Consider the following 21,989-nt stretch of genomic DNA (forward strand, 5'->3'; position numbering starts at 1 on the left):
TAAAAACAATATCAAAGAATATTTTATAAATAATTTTACACTTACCAAATTTAGAAATCAAACTATTTATTATAAATCAATCTATTAATCAGTAATAAATTGTGATTATTTCATTAATTTTTACTATTAATTTACATTTAATAATAAAATGCTATATCATTTAATTTATAATTTTCATAAAAACTTTAATATGTTGCATATATTTTATTTACTTATATCTTATTTACATACTAGTTAACCATATATTATATCTAGTTTTTATTTTAATTACTTTGGTATCTTTTATTTTATTTTTTATTTTTTTTTAGTTAGAATTTCACATTTTCATATTGCTTTGAAGGAAAAATTAAAAAATTGGGTAGGTTGGACCAATTAGCACAATTTTATTTTATTTTTGTTTGAAGTGGGCAATTCGAACCTTTGAACAGTCCATGTCGAAATTTTGTAATTTTCTTTTTTTATCACAAATTTTTGATATAAAAAAAAGTCCACTTTTTTTTAATGAAATTTTTTTTAATATATATTCTAAACAAAAAATAAATAAATAAATTTGTGAATGAATGTATCCTATCTAAAGTCTAAATCAATTATTATCTATATAAGATAAAAATTTTAAAAAATATATTTTTTGAATAAATTAAAATAATTTATTATATAAGTTTTATATGTATAAGGATTCTCCTTTATCAACTTTTAGATTACATAAAACATGAAATTTAAAGATGTTTCCATAATTTAATAATTCACCTGGATTACTTTAAGGGATGGTCGAATTTTTTTGACTTCTTTAATGAATAGAGAACTAAAGTAATCTCAGAGAATTTTTTAAAATAAAAATCATATTCTTCACAATAAACAACAATTTTTAAGATAAAAATGAAAATTTAAAAGGCCACAATATCACTCCTTGTTTATGTTATTTATTTTATTTTATCTATAAATATTTATTCATCTATTTACATTTTCACTTTTTGATCATATTTTCTCTTAAATATTATAACAATGACATAAATAATTATACTATGTTAAAAATTAAAATAATATAATATTGAAATAAAAAATAATTTTGACTTTTTAAATTTAAAAAACTAAATTAACTTTTTTATATCAAAAAGTCAAGAATAAATAGTCTTTTGAAATTCGTTTTTAAAGAATGGTTCTTTAAAATAATGGTTGTTGACTCAATTAGTCCCTAAAATATGTATATTTGCACTTTAGTTCCTTATTTATTTATTTATTGAATTTTGGTTTCTAATTTTATTTTTTTTTATTTTAAATTTTAGTAATTTTGAGACATACACTACACTTAGTATAACAAAAAAATAAAAATAAAAACTACAATATTAGACAATCACATAAGACTCATGCATAATGCATCTAATATATTGTATGTCCCAAAATTACTAAAAAGTAGACAAAAATAATTTAAGATTCAAAGTACAACAAAAGCTGAATGCATCTAATATATTGTATGTCCCAAAATTACTAAAAAGTAGACAAAAATAATTTAAGATTCAAAGTACAACAAAAGCTGAAAATTTAGATCCAAAATGCAAAAACAATAATAATAATAATAATAATGTTAATTGACCAAATTGCAACCACATATATAGTTCAGGGATTAACAAAACTTATAAAAGAGTCACTTTCGATGTTTTAAATCCACTCTTCATTTGTATTTTGTACTATTTTTATTTGATGTTGCACAAATTTCAATTGCACTATCACAATATTTTATAGAATATTTATATATAATTTAATATTGTAGAACAGCGAATATTTATTGAAAAGAAGTAAAACACAGAACATTAGTAAAAAAGTATTGTTGGAGGGTCTTGTAAAAGCTTACTTTTTATATTTAAAAATGCTATTTGATTTTAGAAATATATTTTTTAAAATAAAAGTCCCTTAAGGATACACATAAACTGATCCACACCAACCAAATCAATTTAACCAAACCTATTTGATTTTGGTTGGCTCAATTTTTGTGTTATGGTTGACTAGGTTTGATTTAGGCAATTTTTAATCCAAATCAAACAGAACTAAATTGACTATACATATAAACAAATTTTTATTATTTTTCCTATAATTAATTATATTTTAAATTTATTTTTATGTTTTTTAATTAGTTAGTTTAAGATGTTAATAATAATAAATTTAAGTCATTAAAAAATTAATATTTATTAAAAAAATAATCAATAATGAAAATAATCAAATGTTATGGTACTAGACCAAAGCTCAAACCAAACTTATGATGGTAGGTTCCATTTAATCTGGTTTTCTTGCAATGGTTTTATTCAGTTCAAATTGTAAAATCCAAAAATTGACTGAACCAAACCAAATTGACGTCCACCCCTATTTGGGGATGCTTTTACAATGTTAGTAATTTAGTATAACCCATATATAAAATGAGGTTACGTAGTGGTATGTCCCTCACACTCACACTATGAAAGCATTTCTAATATGAATGTGAATTGCAATAATTAACATGCCACATAAACACTATAGATATTGTGTTTTAAAAACAATGTCTTTCAGTGCTAATGTATAGAATGAATGTCGAACTAATGTGATCTAGACATTATCAAGGTGAACTTCTATTTTCATAAGCTTTGTTAAATATTGTGGGTTTTCCTTAATAACAATATTTTGTTGAAAAAGTCAATTTTTCCTGAAATAAAAAAAAAAAAAATATATATATATATATATATATATACATAGTAAGATAAGTATTTATTAATAACCATGAAAAAAAAAATTGCACAATACCATTAGTGAACAACTTTTGAATTCATTGTACATTTATGCCACATAAATATCAACGTTGTTAATTTCTATACTACATAAACAACTAATCGAACCAACCCCGAAATCATTCCTAAATGCCTGAAGTGATCTAGCCTTAGAAAGTCCTATCAAATACTATATTGAAAATCCAGTAAAATATATTCATAATTTGGATGTAACTCAATAATATAGATAAAATATCATAAATATTTTTAATAGAATTCCCAAAAGATCATCAATATAAACATAAAAAGTTCCAAACCCAAGATTCAAAAGAGAAAAAGATAATATAAAAGGTCATACATATTAGATCAACTCGCTAGGGCAAGCTAAAGAATTATAAGAGTTTAAAACTAAACAATGCCAACATAAATAATAAGTTCAACGAAAATACATGGAGAAGAAAAATATATCAACAATGGAAATACAACAGTAATAAAAATATAAAAGGATGAATACACAGAAAAGATGATAAAGATGTTAGGCACAGTATGCACAACCTATCAGCTAAGGCCTAGAAAATATATAAAATTATAAAACAAAATCAGAAAGTGAGACAAACTAATAGTATGAAAATAGTCATTTAATTTGAAAACGTTTCACTCAAAACTTCATATCTACCCTTTTGAAAAGTTCTTTTTTTTTTTTAAACTATTTTATAAAACTCAATTTGTACACCATATTAATATCATAAAATGAGCTATTCATAATTAAAGAAGTTAAAATATGAATGACCAACTGAACATAAATTTAATGAGGGGCAATAAATAATTTAACCATAATCATAGAAACAATAATAAAAACATAGTAAAACCATAAATATATATCATAAATAAAAACATACAACCATCAATATATGTATATCAAAAAGAAAAACATACAATATACGATATACCTAATGTTATTAGATAGTGTACAACGTCCCATAATACCATCAAACAGTAAAGAGATATAAAAAAAACCAATTTCATGAGAGAATAGCATATAACTCATCATCATTTCGAAAGAATGACGTAATAGGTGCCTATAATACAATAAAATATTTTTTAGATTACAACAATCAAACTGAAGATATTAATGCATACCAAATGTCTTAAAACACTTTATACAGCTTTAAAACTATATAAATTGAATACCGGATAATCTAATTATACTACGAGCATTTAGGATTTGATATTCAAAATTAGAGTTTTTCTAGTTGAAGGCCAATTTCATAAAATTAGACCAATTTCATAAAATTGAACCTTCCAATGGGTCATATTATCATCTTATAACACAAATCCAACTTCAATTTGGTCCTAGGTTGTTCAAACATAGTCCAATTTTATTTGGTATTTAACTAACTGACTTAAAAATGGAAATATATTAAAACGATGTCCAGAATTTATAAATTATATGTTAGTTGAAAACTTATAAAATATATAACAAGATGGTAAGCTCACACTAGTCTAAAAACATCGCCGTTGGCCCAAAAACACATTAGAAAACTTAACCAAACTTTCCATTAATTGATTTCTCAAACCATAAATAATTTCACGAAACGAATACTAGATTTGAGCTCAAAGGGTCTAAATTATGGATTATAGAGGTATGGGTTGAGTTATAATAGTCAAAAAATGCATGAACTCTAAGAACCTAACAAAATCATTGTCGCCATCTTAATCTGGGTAGATTAGTCTGAGATTTGGAGACCTTGATCACGAGATAATGGACAACAAGGCTAGCCAACACATGTAAGCTTTTGGTGGCCAAAAATGGGCAAAATCCGATCGACCCAATTAGATGAAAATGGGTTGCAACTGAATCTGATCAAATTAGGTTCCATGGGTCTGCAGGATTTTTAGGGACTTTTTGAATATTTTTTGAATTGTTTAATCAATGCACAGTTCCTCATATATATAAGTTTTTGGGACACTAAAAGACAAAAATTTAGAATTTGATTGGACACTAATATAATACTAATATTTAAAACTTTTCAAAACTATAGTTTTTAAATCGTAATTTAGATGTGCTATAAGTATATAAACTTATATCAATGAGCTCCACTCTATAGTGTACTAATCAGAACAAAAATCTTAATTATATAAAAAGTCAAATATGGGATCCATATTCACTTCACTTGGGCAATCTTGGTTAAAAATTTAAAGTTTAGTATTTTTTTTTAGATGATTTATTACAACATTATTTCAAAATTCACCATTTGAGATGCTTTCAAGTTTTGAGTTTGAGACATTTCTTCTTTGCTTTAAAGTAAAATTATTGTAACTTGAAAAAAAAATGCATATTCTCATATGGTAAACCAATGAATTTTTGAATTTCTAACATTCTATACAATGCAAAGGCTAATAAAAAATTGATTTTAGTGTCCTAAAAGAATGCTGGAGAGTTATGTTTTAGCATTTGCATGGTTTAGAAGTTTCCAACTAGGTCTCCAACCAATTAAAATCCTAGGTATGTATATTCTACTTGTTAAAATTTTGTACATATGTTTCTTCATTTTTAAACTATAATTTTCCATTCAGGTTTAAGTTTAATAAATTATTTAAAGGAATTTTTTAATTATTTCTCTGTAAAATAAATTTATATGCATAATTTTCAAATATATTCTATAAAATATAATATAACAATAGCAGAATTTACTTTCCATAAAAATAAAAATAAAACTAAAATTTTCTAAATTTTATTGAATAAATAAGTTATTTCATAAAACATCTAAAACAAATATAAAAGTAATTAACATATGCTGTAAAAGTAAAAAACATAATAATTTCAATATTATAGCTTTTAAATTAATACCCATGCTAGAATGTCAATTTGCCCCGAATTGCCATGTTCCCAAGGTGCCTTGCTTTGTTAAGGCTGAGAGGATGATGGGGCGGAAACCTTAACAATATAATCATTGCCTTGCTTACATATATTTAATAAAAAGTATTATTATTTATTTTTTTTATAATTTATATATGTATTTTTTGCTGGGTTTGAAAAAGAATATGAAAATATTAACTATTAATTTTTTCAAACTAAAATATCAAGGAATGGGGCAAGGATGAGGATTGAGAATCTACAGGATGAGAATCAGGGAAGGTTGCCCCAGCCTATCCAAACCCATTTCTAAAAGGTCTCTAATTTAATATCATGCAATGATAAATATATATTTATAATTATATAATAAAATTCTATGGTTCGACCGTACACATCATATAAGAATTCTATATATATATATATATATATATATATAATTGATATTATAAAAAAATTGTAAAAAATATTCATCCATAATTTTTTTTAAATTATGAAAATTATACAAATTTAAAAATTTTGCATGTTGTTCTTGTAATTATTCTTTTATAAATTATTTAATATATCAAAATTATATATATAAAATAATTTTAAAATACAGATCATTCTTTACCAATCATATCAAAAACTGAATTTTTTAAAAAAAATATTAATTTTATTATATATATTGTATAAATATATACAATAAAATCAAAATTTTATTTTAAAAAATATCGATTTTTGATATAGTCGGTGTCCATAAAATATCCATATATATATATATATATATATATATATATGCTTTTATATTTAAATTAATATTAACTGAAACTCAAAATAAAATTTAAAAAAAATAACAGCTTGTCGGTAAAGTATGTTTGACCGCAACGACAGAAGGGAGACCCACATCGCACACAGCGGACACCCTCTCTGATGGTACAAAATTCCACCCGAATTATGTTTACCAGCGCTAACCATTGCTATTGGCACAACCTTGGATCACCTTTTCTTTTTTTTTTTTGGCTAATTACATACTTGGATTACTTGCAATTTTTTTTTTTTTTTTTTTTTTTTATCTTCTTTCACATGGTTTTATGACACGTCTTCGAATGAATGCTTCAGGGTCCTTTTACCCAGGTAAAAACGACGAAACTATGCAAATCTCATTATTTTATATCTTTCTTTTATTTTTTTCTAATTTTTTGCTTTTTGAAAATTGAGAATACAAATATTTTCAGATTACGAAAGATTGATAATATCAATAATGCTATTGTAATATTGTTTATCAACTTTTTTCACAAGATAATTCGATATTATTTTATTGATTTATATATAAATATATTTTTTTATTTAAAAATTTATTTATTGATATTTAATAATGTAAATTTTTTAAAATAATATATTGTGACATCATTTTTTTATTCATTTTTTATTTTATTTTTTATCTTAACAAGAGTTCATCTAAATATATATATATATATATATATATATATATATATATATATATATATATATATATATATATATATATATATATATATATTAACAAGGGCAATTGGACACCTTCCATCTTAAAAAGTTTTCTTTTCATATTATTTTTAGTAAAATAACATTCCTTAAAAAAAAAAAAAAAGAGTAAACGAATATTAGTAATATGAATGTCTTTCGTCATAAATTCTTATATAAGATGATAGGTGTCATAAATAAATAGTAAATTTTTTGACTAACCTATTTTGGTGTTCAACTAATAATGCACTTTTCTAAAATTTCTAACCAAATTCCTCTATCTTAAAAAATGATACCATTTGCATTTAACATTCCTAATCTACATAGTTCCTCAATCACTTTATAGTTTCTAAAATACTTATACAGCCATCACAAAATTCTTATTTAATGTTCCGTATTTAATAGAAAAAAGGGGAAAAAAGAAGAAGAAGAAGAAGAGATAATTCCTTTAATATTCTTTACAGATATGTATATTTATATATGTGTTTATTATATTTCTATCAATTGTACCTTTTTTTTTTTTAAGCATTCTATCAATTATACTTCAACACGTTAAAAATAAGATCTTATGAATCACGCAAGCGACTGTACAAATAGTCAAAATCATATACAGTGGGTTGGATAATGGAAATGCAGGGACATTGAAATAATATTATACTACAAGCATGTTATTTGATCCCCTTTGCTTTTTACATATTTTATAACTATATTCACCGGCACACTCAAAGGAAAAATGTGCAACACGTTTTTTATTCAAAGTCATAATGGATTTCAAACTTTATATTATGTTATTATATAATTTCATATATATAATGTCAATGTAATATATGCATTTGGAACACTTTTATTTTATTTTTTTTATGAAGAAAGCTTTTGGAACACTTTATTTTGATTTGTTTTGATGCCATCGGCAAAATTCTACATTTTAGATAAATTCTCTAAAAGATAAACAAGAAGGTTCCAAAAATGTAAAAAGTAAAAATAAACATAAAAATAATAATAATAAGAGTGAATCACATTTCTGAAACCAATGGAATTGAGAAAAGTGGGGAATATTATTTTTTGTCCTGAAGTAAAGTCAAAAAATAAATAACAGTTTGTCCTTGTCGACAACTACAAGGAAGATATCCACAATAAATCACATAATTATAATGTTGTGGGATTATTCTGACATTTAGGTACCCTTACTAAACCATGTTTGTTGTTTGGTGCTTTTTTTTTTTATTTTAATATTTTTCCTGTGGCTCATGAATTAAGATCTATTGCCATGGCAATTCAGCTTTTGAATATGCTCGTTCATTTTCGTAAACACGTGGTCCCCTATCTTGGCAAATCAAATGTTCAATCAATTTGACAGCATAAATTGGGGGTTACCTCGTTGGCAGAAGCTCTTCATCATCACATTATAATTTTTTTTTTATTTTTTTGTTTAAAAAAATATTATTTTTCCAAATTTATTCGACACATTTTATCATAACTGATTTTGATTGGGATTTGCAAATTTATTTAGGACGATTTTCTTATAAGAAATTTTAATTGGAATACCAAATAAATTTTACATAGTACAATTATAAATTTGTATTTTTATTTTTTAAATGATTAGTAAATAATATTTAATAATTAAATTTATTTGACTAAATGAAATATATTAATAAGTATTTAGTGAATATCTCAAATATCTTTTAAAATATTGATAAAATGCTTTTAGAGACATTTACAAATTTGAGATTAAACATTTTAATAAATATATTTTTTAAATTATTCAACTGTATGAATCAAATGTATTACTGAATTTCAATTCCGCATTAACATGTTTACCATGTTCGACCAACCATGTTTACCATGTTTAAATGTTTAAACGGAAAAATTTATAAAATTAGATAAGGTTTATTTGAATACACTTAATACAAAAATAATATTAAAAAAAAAAATGCCATGGGAAAAGGCTTGTTTGGCGTCCACCCTTCCTTCGCCACCTTTGGCCACGTTTGAAACGAGATGTGACTATTAGTATTTTTTTTTTTTAATTTTTTTTTTCCAAAAGGCTTCTGACGGTCACGTGAAAATATTTGCAGGCACCAATCCAGAACAAATATATGGGAGCAAACAAAGGAGACAATAGAAAGCTCGCCACAGTGGGGTTTCAGCGTGATGGGGTGAGTTGATGTTTGAATTATGAATATTTTAAATATTAAAAATAGTGCATAAATTTATTTTATACATTTAAATTATTGTATATAAAAAATAAAATTGTATAAAATTATTTGAAATTATGAAAATAATTTCTCTTTATTTAAATCATTTGGCAGAATGTATTTGTTTTTTTTTTTTGATACAACAATACCAAACCAATGGGATTAGTTGCTATAATTCTTAATACGGCTAATTTATGTTGCTTTTGATTTCGTAATCCAATAAAATTTTAATATTCTTGAATTACATATGAAATGGAAAAAATATTCTGAAGATTTTAAAATAGAAAATAAGGAAAAACTCTACGCCTCTAATAATAATAATAAAGAATTTGAATGCTAAACCACACGTTTTGTGTCCTTGAGATCTTTTTTCAAAAGTCAAAATCCAAAATTTAGACACGTTCTTTTATTTATTTATTTTTTTTGAGATGTCCACATCGCTCCGAATAAGTGCCCCAATCAAGACTAGAAGCCTAATTCAGAAAAATAGTACAAAGCTTAAGCTACAAGATAAATAAAATAAAATAAAATAAGTTGCAATTAGATGGCTTTCTTCAAATTTTATATTTTTGAAACTTTATCTTTTGAATAGTGGGGAGCTTGATTTTCAAATATCGGTAAAGGTTTAATAGCTTTACTTTCCACGTAATTCATGATTATCGAAATATCAAAATTAATTGCTATCACAGCATAGACGAATAAGCTATTTGTGGTGATATATATAATAAAAAAATAGAAGATACTTGATTTATATTTTTTTAGATTTGTATTAATTTCAATTTAATAATTTAAATTTTAAAAATTACAATTGATAATCATAAAATAGGTAAATGAAATTATTTTGATGAATGTGAATAAAATAATAAAGGAAGAAAATAAAGACTGTTTGAAATCTAAAAAATAGCAAGTGGTATTTTTAAAATTTGAAATAGTAAATATAAATTAATAGAAATATGAGAGAATTTAGGTGAAATATGTTCTAAAAAATAATCATGACCTATGATGTAAGATACATAATTAATGGTCCATAATTAGCAACCATGGAAAATTAAAACGGTGATAATATTTTCAAAGCTCTTATTAAAAACAATTAGATAATTATTAAACTTTATATTTGTAACTAAAGTCAAAAGACAAGACAAGAAGATGTATCAAAACAATGGCTGAATACAAAGCAAGGAGGGGTTTCGTAGGATGCCTACAAAGAATACGACTCCCTATTGTGTTTTCTATTATTAATGGGGAAAAAGTCAGTGAGAAAAATTGTTATTTAATATATATATATATATATATATATATATAGAGCAAAACATAAAAACCCCATATATTTTTGTCTAATGCTAGCATCTACATTTTCAGAAATTATATAAATATATATAGAGCTTCTAGCCTTTTACCACCTCTGTATATATATATATATATATATATATATAGCAAAACATAAAAACCCTATATATTTTTTGTCTAATGCTAGCATCTACATTTTCAGAAATTAAAAGTTAGCCATGGTTTTTTTGAATTTGGTTGAACACTGTGTTTTGTGGTATAGAAGTTATTCGTACAAGGTATAATTCATTTCGGATTTCATTTAAGAAAGCGAATCATTTATAGGAACTGATCTTTTAACAGGAAATATAATATATATATATATATATATATATTTTTTTTTTTGGGGGGTAAAATATATATATTTATGTGGTCCATTCATCCCATTAATTTAATTTGTTAACACTAAATTGCCTCATCACAAATGCTGGAACCCCTTTGGACAATAAAAAGTTAGAAATGGACCGGAACGCTGTCGGAATAAGACTTTGTAATCAAATATTATATATTTTGGTGAATAAAAAATAATATATATATATATATATATATCAGAGCAGCTTTTTCATGGATACGTTAAAAAGAAACCCAAAGGCTTTTACATGTGGATTGTGAAATTAATTATTAAGATGATCAATAAATGGGGTATGATGAAGATTACATCATTGTTCTATGAATCTGTACCACGTGGCTGGCAAACAAATATACACTTTTTTTAATTGTTTGGTTAAATGTCGTAATAAATTATCAAGTTATTGAAAAGAAGTATTCACCAACCCAAAAAAAAAAAAAAAAAAGAAAAAAAAATGTTATTGAAAAGAAGCTGCATATAAGAACATGTAGAAGGAAGATCTTTTGTTCCTAACCATCGAAATGTTTATATGAATATTATCTTTTGCAAAGGTAAAGGAAGTACTGAAAGAATCATCTTCCGTCTTACCAAAAAAGAAAAAAAGAAAAAAGAAAAAAGAAAAAGAATCGTCCTGTGATTGGTCATTTGCTGTAAGATGCTCTGATTACTTGTGGATTATTTGTTAATTAATATAATATGTATACTTTGCATTTGGTTGTGGAATATTTTCGAAAGTAATTGGACCCAACCTTAGAAAGAAAAAGTAGAAAGTTAAGCCACGCATGCTCGTCTTTTTTTCATTCTCTCTATCTTCGTACAACACGTGGCTCCACTTTTAAAGCCCTATAAATAAAGTTTGAAATTTTTTTTAATATAGCATATTATCAGATTTGGTATAATAAAAGATTTATAAAATAATTATTATCAATTATTAATGATATGAATTTAATGATTATGGATGTTATTCTTTATCATTATTATTTATAAGTTTTTCATTATACCAACAACATTGACTATGCAACAATAGTTTCAAAAATTAGAACATCGTTATTCAAGAAGATTGCAGTTTTTGCTGGATTTGAATTGTTTCAGCAAGGTTATTTTGAAAATCAACGCCCATATTGAAGGAATTAAAGTAATTAATAAATCAATATTACATGTATACTGTGATTAATTATTTCAGCTGGTTTATTTAATCTGTTTTATTTTGTGTATAATGCGATTGAGGGAAAATTTTATCCTAATTAATTTAAAGAAGAAAATCAAAGAGACATAAATTCAGGTTCCTACTGAAAGGGAAATGATAGGATAAAATTCAATCAGTCAAAGCAGGGATATTTTGACGAAAAAAGGGAAAAACAAGGTTGACGTAACAAAATAATCTTTTACTTTTTATTGTTTAAACTAAATAAATATGCAAAATCGAATTAGATCATCCAAGAGTGAAATTTGTTATTAAAGTCCTGTAGCATAGAAGATAGTACAAAATATATTGTAAAACAGTACCAAGTGGAAAATAATTAATATAAATAAGTGTATATATATGTATATATGTTTTCACAGCACTTTGTAGTTCTCTCCTTGCCCTTAGAAAAAGTAATTGAACTTACGGTTTAAGGGAATATCAAACCTGTGAGTACCCTTTGTTTATATGGAAAAAGGATGTTCCACTTTATATCCTCTATAGCTCGTCTTATCTCGAACGGAAAAAGCTTTTTTATTTTTATTTTTAATTTTATCTTTTTAATTTGGTGGAGATTCACGTTAGCAGTGACTTGTATTCCAAAGAAGACGAGGCAAATAATTAATATATTTTATTTGTTCAGGGATTATATCATCATTAGACTAAATTAACAATAATGTTAAAATTATTCAAATATTCATCAAATTTATATTATAATAATACCATAAATATTTTAACACAAGTTTATAAATCAAATTGTTGAACATTTTGATTCGTAGGAATAGCAAATCAGTATTTGATTTCGTACAGGAATGGCAAATCAGTACATTTTTCTCAAATCACATTTGGTTAAATCATCATCATTGGTTGTCATAACAATACAACTTCGGTCTCCTTTCCAATCGTCACCTTCCTGCTATATTACAGTGACGAATCTGAGTTCACTCTATGAAACCAATAGTGTTTTTCATTTTCCTTTATTTATGAATTTATTTGTTTATTTTTTCAATCTTCATGGATTCACGTGAGGACGTTTCATAAACATTCAAAATTATTAGTTGTCAAGATTTATTTGAATGTTTGACAGTGGATTAGACACTCATAATCAAAGATTTCTAATTTCCATTGCCAAACACGAGTACTGCTTTTCTGATATATGTATCACACTTGTTCATCCACGGAAGCTCACTTAGGTTTGAACAAAAATCTACAATTTATCGTGGAATTCGTAAATCATATATACATGTTGGTTTTATTATATTAATGTTATTAAAGAGACCAACTATAAACATATTGTGGTGGTAAAATTCCTGATGTTTAAATCTTTTTATCATCACCATATTTTTAACCAAACGTGACTTCTAATGACAGCAAATGAATGTTCATAATCAAATCTCAAGTACAAAAATAATATATATATATATATATATATATAAATATATTTATCATAGCAATTATTAGAGTGTTTTTGGGCTTAGAATTAGAATTAGTAAATTACCTCCTTCAGGACTTGGGCTCATTAATAATCTAATGGGCCAGGCTCCTGGAAAGAGGCCCATGTTAACGGAATGTCCCAATCCCAGCTTATCAACTATGAGCTTGAATTAGACCAAGTTTGATCACACCCAAAGTTTTATTTCTTTATTTCTTCATTTGTTTTACTTTTTATCATTATAATAATTTTTGATCTAAAAATGAAAATGAAATGAAAATGACGTATCTCATATGTCCACCTTTACGAGTGTGGGTGTGAAGAGCATAAAATTAAAAGACAATCTCACTGTAAGCGGGTTAACATTCATAGGTCCAGCTCAAACTACAACACACTTACACTAATCGCTGTCTTCCGACATGTAATTAGCGATAACTCTAATAATCCATATAATCAATTCTTTGGGAAATAATCAACCTCAATTACGAAATAAATGGTGTTGAAACAATGTACAATTCACAAGATAGGTACACTTAAGGATATATATATATATATATATATATATTTATGGCCTCTATATAATGTTATATGAAGTCGGGAAAGAAAAAATTTAGCCTGCGCTTTGTAGCTAGCTAGGCAGGTTTTTCTTGAGCTCAACGACTATGACACTAATGTTGTCTTTGCTGCCTCGAGCCATTGCTAACTCCGCCAGCACTGCTGCTGCCTCAGATGTGCGGTTGCTGCTTTCATTGACAACCTCTTTGGAGTTTATTCTCCTCATTTTACCCTCAAGACATCTCTTCACTACCTGACACGCAACTTCGTTTGATATCACATCCCACAAACCATCACTTGCTAGTATCAGGAATTCATCCTCATTGCTCCGCTTCGTCACTGTCACTTCCGGTTTCGATATTACAAATGGCCTCAGGTATTGGTCACCTACATATATATCCAATGTTTCAAACCAGTGAGATTGAGAGGAAAAGTTCCATATGTATATATGTATATATTACATGAAATGATCTAAACAAGGCGTCATGAAAAATCTTAATTAGTCTTCGGTGTAACACTAATCTTCATGCATGGAACTAATACCATAAACAAATAAAAACATGTCTATTTGTATTTTTAACTTTGATTTGTTAGGAACATAATTTCTATATCCAATGATAAAGCAAATGTTAAAGGATGCTATTTAGCCCAACTAACGTTTTAGTATTTAATTCATTATTTCAAGTAGCATGTCAAATATGTTTCTACCTTATATTAGGAATATTGCTCTAATATATATATATATATATATGTATGTCTATGTAAACCTTAAAATCTACTGAGTGAGGGAGTAAAGATGTTTCTTTTTCATTCTCTTGATATTAATTTATACGAAAGCACAAAAAAAAAAAAAAAAAAAATTGGGACCAAATATTAATTAACAAAAGGTCTGCTATAGCGACTGATACACACTCAGTCCTCAAATTATATAGACGAATTACATGTGGGTCTCAACTGAAACTTGATTATACGGTCTAATAAGACAATCACACGTGTTTTCAAAATTACCTTATATCTGATGCATGTGTTATTAATTAATCACAAGCAAAACATGAAATATAGGAGAACTATTCAACAAACGGTGCAGGTTTTATCTAGGTATATTGTATATAATGGAGATCGGAGCTAGAGTAGTACTCTAGAAGCTTTTAAGTACCTATAGATCTGGAAGTAGCGAGAACCCCTAAAACACGATATCCGTTCCAGTTTATCACCCTTCCACCAGCTGCTTCAATTCTCATCAACTCATCAGGCCTGTAAGGCTGTTTCATAAAGGAAGTCAATAAAGCGGTTTTCAAGTACGTTCTTGCTAACAAAAAAAAGTTTAATCCCTTAATTAGAGGATCTCGTCCACTAATAATATTTGTTTCATATATATATAATTCTCTCACAATGGATCTACCAGATCAGTGGTGAGCCAATGGAACAATGATTATAAATATTAGAGTTTTAACAAATTAAACCTCTAGAATACAACATATATGGATCTGTATATTCCGTGTTTACGTACACTATATGACCATAATAAACTAATTAAGCCGTACGCATTCCACCTTTTTGTAGGAATAACTAGATGAAAGACTAACAATAAAGTGTACATATAGATATTAACTAATAGAGATCGAGATTGTAATTGTAATAGAAAGTTTAATTTTAGGACAGACACAAACAGTGAAAGCCGTGTAGGTACATGTGATAATAGGTGTGATTCAATTAATTATATCTCCGATATAAAAGATAGAATGCTTTTAATCAAGAATCATTCTCTTAGTAAAGAAGAATAGGCCCATTTAATAGGGATGGCGACCAATGAACCTCCAATTTAATTACGGGGAATGAATCACTCATCGATCGTATAACCCGTGAATGACTCATCATTCATGTGATTAAAAAGGGCTTCCAAATGGTTCATATATCTAACACGTTGACACTAAAAGGCGTCTCTGAAATTTTCTTTATTTTAACACCCCCAGACTCGCCATTAAAAGCAGCAATTTTTTTTTAATTATTTTTTCTTTATTGAATAGTAGCCTACTTAGAAGTGTGTGATTAAATTCAAAATTTACAACTGCTTTTTTCCATTTTTTTTTTCCCCATAGAGTCAAGACACAAGAAAGCAAATATCTCGCACCCAAAAATTTTAAAAAACAATAATAAAATAAAAAGCAAAAAGATTGCTTCTCTTCAAATAATCGCGACGTCAAACAGCTCTTTTTAGCGAAACCATTAAAAAAAGAAAAAAAAGAAAAAAAATTGTATTGTTACCTTGTGATCAGTGGACAAAGGCAACGGAACACCGGCTCTTGACATCACCGCCCTACAATCCCCACAATTGGCCACCACAACCTCCCCCTCCGCCACCAACGCCACAACCGCCGTCGAACCAACGGTCCTCGCCGCAGCAACATCGCTCAACTCCTCATCCATTTTACTAAAACACCCCTCCATCACTTTTTCCCAATCGACCTTAACGTCGTTTATTCCTACTCCACCCTTCTCCAACAATATTTCCTCCGCAATCACTTCGTGCAGCCTCTCACTGCAGGCCGTTGCCACGTGCGATCCGCCGTGTCCGTCGTACACGGCGAAGAAATCGAACTCTTCACCTCCTTTCACCGCGAAACCCAGCTCCGCTTTCACCGCATCTTCCATTTCCCTCCTCCTCCCTATCACCGATAAGACTCCGAAACTTCCGCGGTCAAACCTTCTCAAACACTCCGTACTCGATAATACAGTATCGTTTTGCGACGATGAAGATAGCGATACGGATATCTTCACCGGATGGTCGTCTTTTTGGATTTTATCCGACGATTCTTTCTTGATCTCTTTGCGGCCGTCGTCGTCGTCGCTATCGGAGGAGTTCTCTAATTTACCTCCTGTGACCGCGACGTGGACCTTCGTCTGACACGTGAACTTCAGTTGCCTAATTTTCAATCGTTTCCGGCGAACATTCTTGGTTTCGGTGACGGAGAATTGGCTAACATCGCCGGAATCCGGCATAGTTTGCCGGAGATCGTTGAACGGTGTTAAGTGAGGGTTAGGCTTCTGCCTCATGTGAGTGCATGAAAGAAAGCAAAGCTGACCTAGAAAAAAGAAAAGTAGATTTTGGAGGAGCGGAGGATTCTCAATGTATTAATAAAAAAGAAAGTGAGAAAAAGCAAAGTAAGGAATTTGAGCCGTTGATTATTTGGGGTCGGTTGGATTGGAGCCAGATGGGATGATATGGACCACTGAGTAGGATTTTTCAAGAGAGACGTGGACGGCAAGGATAACGAATTAAACACGTGGAGGTCAGATGGAGCGGTTAGTGATTCGGTATGGTGAAAGATATTGTGGGAGGGTGGTCCCACTTTCGGTCTCTAGAAATCATGAGGTGGCGGTTCCTGATGTAAGGGGATCTTTTAAAAACTTTATACAGTGTGTGGTTCTGACAATAATGTTGACCCGTTTGGAATGTGAGAGTAAACGTGTCGATGGATGCGGAGTCGCGTGTTGGGGCTAACTCCTCGTACTTTGAGTTTTCTTTTTAATTGCCTCTTCAGATTTCGTGTGGGCTTTGTGATCTAATATTTGGAGTCATCTCGTATTTAATTATTCTAAAATGCTGAGGGTTCAAGAATCTAATGTTCCAACTTTGAAGTTAACTCTTTCTATAAAAATAATTACTGTTTTTGCTATAGTTGTAGTGTTGAAAATGATTTCTATTTGAATTCTCAATTTTTTTAATCGTTATATTGTTATATATTTTTCGAAACGAATTAATGTTATTACTATATACACTTTTTTTAGGACAATTTATGAACTCTTGTACTATTCATAATTTAGGCCGAACCAAATGTGCACCCCTGATAATTGATAAATTTAAGTGCCAAAACGGATAATCAAGTAAAAATAAGAAAAGAAACATGAGAGAAAATGAAGAAGAAAACTAGTTACAAAGCTGAAACTTCAAATACAGTTTCGTTTAGAAAAGGGTGGGATAAAAATCAAACAATTTCGAATAAAATAAATTAATCAAATTAGAGTATATTCCTTCATCATAAAGAGAACTGTACAGGGATGTATGTTTGCCTTCTTTCACCTTCGTAAGCACTTTCAATAAAGCACCACTTAGAAGCCTTGATTGAGGGGCCTTAAATAACAAAAGGAGATCTATTATATTTAAGTTTAATGTCACACAAATATTACCAATAATCATTACAGGAACATGTGCCATCCTTAATGTGATGAAACCGGTTTGAATCTCTCAGCACTATTTCTCTCCCTGTCGCCACCGAAATGAACTTAATTGCAGTGTGACAGTCTCCACAAACACGGAGATTGTTAAATACTCTTATGGGTCTTGATTTGGATGTGTTAATAAGACCAAACGCCACTGCTATTTTCTCGCTGTGTTGAAGCAAATATTGCTCTTTTTGTTCATCCTCCACATCATGAAGTACCCAATCTGTGTTGGGGACATAGCCTAGTTTCTTTATTTTTGAAGCCAACTGTTTCAGTTCCTCATAAATCTCACGAGCTTTCGGGTGTGAAGTATCCCCAACATGAAATTTGTACAACTTATTTTCAACCTCTATCCAGCTCGAACCAGCTTCTTTAATCAAATTCCTCTCCTTCATATTCTTTCTGATTTTGGCCACTTCTTCCCATTGATCCGTGGAAGCATATAAATTGGATAACAAAAGATATGCAGCAGGATCATGTGGGTTCTGCATAAGATGCATCTTTGCCGCGTGTTTTCCGAGTTCTCTGTTACCATGGCTTCGACAAGCTCCGAGAAATGTACGCCAGATTAGAGCATCAGCCTCAAAGGGCATCGACTTTATGAACTCAAAAGCATCTATAAGAAATCCTGATCGACCCAGCATATCAACCATGCATGCATAATGTTCCATTCCTGGGGCAATACCATGTTTTAGGTGCATTGAGTTGAAGTGTTTCCATCCCTCAGAAACCAAACCAGCATGACTGCAAGCTGATAAAACGGCAGTATAGGTTATCTCGTTTGGTCTTATACCAGCCTGAAGCATTTCATGGAACATTGCCATGGCCCTTGCTGCATTTCCATGTTTTGAAAAGCCTGTTATAATTGAAGTCCAAGTTATAACATTTCGATCCCCCATCTCATGGAACACTTGAAAAGCAGCGTCTATGTTCCCACACCTGGAGTACATAGAAACCAAAGCATTAGCTACGCACTGGTTTGACTCGAATCCTGATTTTAGTATCCGACCATGGACTTGCTCACCCTTACCAATTGCACCAGTGCTGGCAACTCCACTCAAAAGACTAGATAATGCAAAGTCAGTAGCCCTGAAGCCCATTTCCTCAATTTCATAAAATAGATAAAAGGCTTCTTCCAAATTTAAATTTTTAGCATACGCATCAACCATTGTGTTGTAAGAAATCAAATTCTTATCAAACAGAATGTCAAAGGCTCTCTGGAAATCTTCCATCTGGCCAGACTGTGCATACATGTGAATTAGTGAATTTCCCACACAATTAACAGATGCTAGACCTAGTTTTACTGCAAGGGCGTGAATTTGTTTGCCGGTAAGCATATCTGACAGATTTGCACAGGCCTTAAGAATACTAGAAAAAGTGAAATGATTCGGAAAAACATGATTCAAGATCATTTCCTGAAAGAGCTTTATAGCTTCCTCATCACACCCTCCACTCTGTACATATCCAGTTATAATCGCCGTCCAGGACATAACATTATGATTTGGCATACAATCAAATATCTTCCTTGAATCATCCACTGATCCATCAATTGCACACTTAGCATACATGTCCACCAAACAACAACCAACGGAACGATCTAAAGCCAATCCAGACCGTATGATATAAGAGTGCAGTTGCTTCCCAAATGATAACAATCCTAACCTTGAACAAGCCGCCATGACACTGCTAAACGCAAACTGATCGGGTTCATACCCATGCAATATCATGTCCAAAAACAAACCAATGGCCTCTTTGGCACAGTCCAACTGTGCAAACCTGGTCATCATCAAAGTCCACGCAACCGCATTCCGTTCTGGCATTTTCTCAAACACCTTATTTGCTGCCTCCACATCACCAACACCCTTTGCCCACATGTCTATCAACGCACACCCAACAGACATATCAGAATCGAAATACCCACTTTTTATTACAAAGCCAAAAACCATTTTACCAACCCAAACATAATTCGTATTAGAACATGCCCGAATCACCGCGGCAAAGCAATACTCATTGGGGCAAAAGCCATTCTCAAGCATGTTAATAAACGCACCGATAGCTTCAGATTCCATACCATTATTCCCAAAGCACGACACAATTGCACTCCAAGAAATCAAATTCCTCTTATTTCCCATGCTTTCGAAGATGGCATTTGCTTTTTCCCAATCCCCACTTTTCGAGTACAAGCTAATCAAAGAGTTAAGAGTGACGGAATCAAGCTCAAGCTTTGACCGATCCAACTGGGCATGAACGACCCTGCCGAGATCGAAATTGCGGGACCTAATACAGGTTTTGAGGAGGAGGGAATAGGTGGTGAGGTCCGGGTGGGTCCCGTGCTGGACCATGAGATCAAGGGTAGAGATTGCTTTGCGGAGGTGGCCCTCATTGAGGTTGCGGATCAGACGGTTGTTAAGGGGTTCGAAGCTGAGATTTCTCAGTGAAAGATTTTGGTCGGAAGGGTTAGGGTTCTGTTGGGGTTTTACAGAAGGCAAGACGAGCTTGGAGGGAGAGGGAACAGAGAAAGCCAGGCTCGGCGGCATTTTACTTCTAAGTTCTAACGGCTAGTATTTTACCAAAGAAAACAAAGTTTTAACGGCTACTCCGTGTGTGTCATTCTATAAATTTATTTGAGAAGCCTCCAAAATCATCCAATGCAAATTCAAACGGAATATTTTTTTGAGGAATATTATGATAAAATATTATTTTCCATCAAGAAATTATGGTCAAATACTATCTGTTTGGATGATATAGGTTGTTTGAAGATTACTAGTTTACCCACTAATTTAAGCAATTATCTATTATTGACTTGAATACAATTATTAAAAAAAAAAAAAAAAAAAAAGAGAAAGGAAAGACTTATTTTGTCTGCCAAATATAATTAGACTTATTAGTCTTATATCTCAAATCTTAATCTTTACATTTAGAATTAAATAGTCTCTTTAAAAATCAATGTTGGTGACCCTATTGAAATTTGATTTATCCGCTTCGGATATGGGAAAATCTTTGGAGGCATTTTGAAGAATCCTACTTTTTAAACATATTTGTGACTTTATTCTTATAGGCTTATCTTGCGGACACAGGAAAATCTTTAGAGGCATTTCTAAGTATTCAAAGTCTCCTCCAACATTTCCATGTCTTTGTTCATTGTATAAAAATAAGTCTGCTTCCTCTCTCTCTCTCTCTCTCTCTCTCTATGTGTATATATATGTATATATATATATACACACACCAGAATATATAACAGTCAAAACAATATTCAAATAATTTGTCCTGCCACACTTACACAGAAATTATCTTTTACCCTGGAGAAACAGAGAATTAGCCTTTTCTATACATGTATAGATTGGCGGCTTGCTAATCGTCAGACTAATTTGAATTTAAAGTCAAACTGATTTAATCCAAAGTATTTCCTGAAATTAATGATGTGAGGATGTTGGATTGGTGCTGTCTTCAATATCATTAAGCATTATATCTTTTGGATAAATGGAAGGCTTTGGAGGGGTTTCTAGGCTTTCAATTTCTGCTTCAAGCATCTCACTTACTTTGTTCATCGAAGGATGATCACTTGGCCGCATTTGTACACTCCATAAACCAACAATGGCCATCTTCCTAACTATTTAAATTTCCTCCTCTGGTACATCTACTATTTCAATGTCC

General features: G+C 29.6%; 2 protein-coding genes across 2 annotated transcripts; both read right to left on the reverse strand.

Moving 5' to 3' along the window:
• Positions 1–13,901: 13,901 nt before the first annotated feature.
• On the reverse strand, positions 13,902–17,222 carry LOC107414614 (protein phosphatase 2C 51). Its single transcript, XM_016022763.4, has 3 exons — positions 16,377–17,222; positions 15,268–15,373; positions 13,902–14,498 (listed from the first exon to the last, which is right to left on the reverse strand). Exons 1-3 carry the CDS (start codon positions 17,163–17,165, stop codon positions 14,185–14,187), a joined length of 1,209 nt encoding a protein of 402 aa, XP_015878249.2. The 5' UTR covers positions 17,166–17,222; the 3' UTR covers positions 13,902–14,184.
• Positions 17,223–18,112: 890 nt separating this feature from the next.
• On the reverse strand, positions 18,113–20,970 carry LOC107414570 (pentatricopeptide repeat-containing protein At3g49170, chloroplastic). The gene has a single exon (XM_016022707.4). It carries the CDS (start codon positions 20,870–20,872, stop codon positions 18,296–18,298), a length of 2,577 nt encoding a protein of 858 aa, XP_015878193.3. The 5' UTR covers positions 20,873–20,970; the 3' UTR covers positions 18,113–18,295.
• Positions 20,971–21,989: the final 1,019 nt, after the last annotated feature.

This window comes from Ziziphus jujuba, chromosome 8 (assembly GCF_031755915.1).
Source record: "Ziziphus jujuba cultivar Dongzao chromosome 8, ASM3175591v1".
NCBI lineage: Eukaryota > Viridiplantae > Streptophyta > Magnoliopsida > Rosales > Rhamnaceae > Ziziphus > Ziziphus jujuba.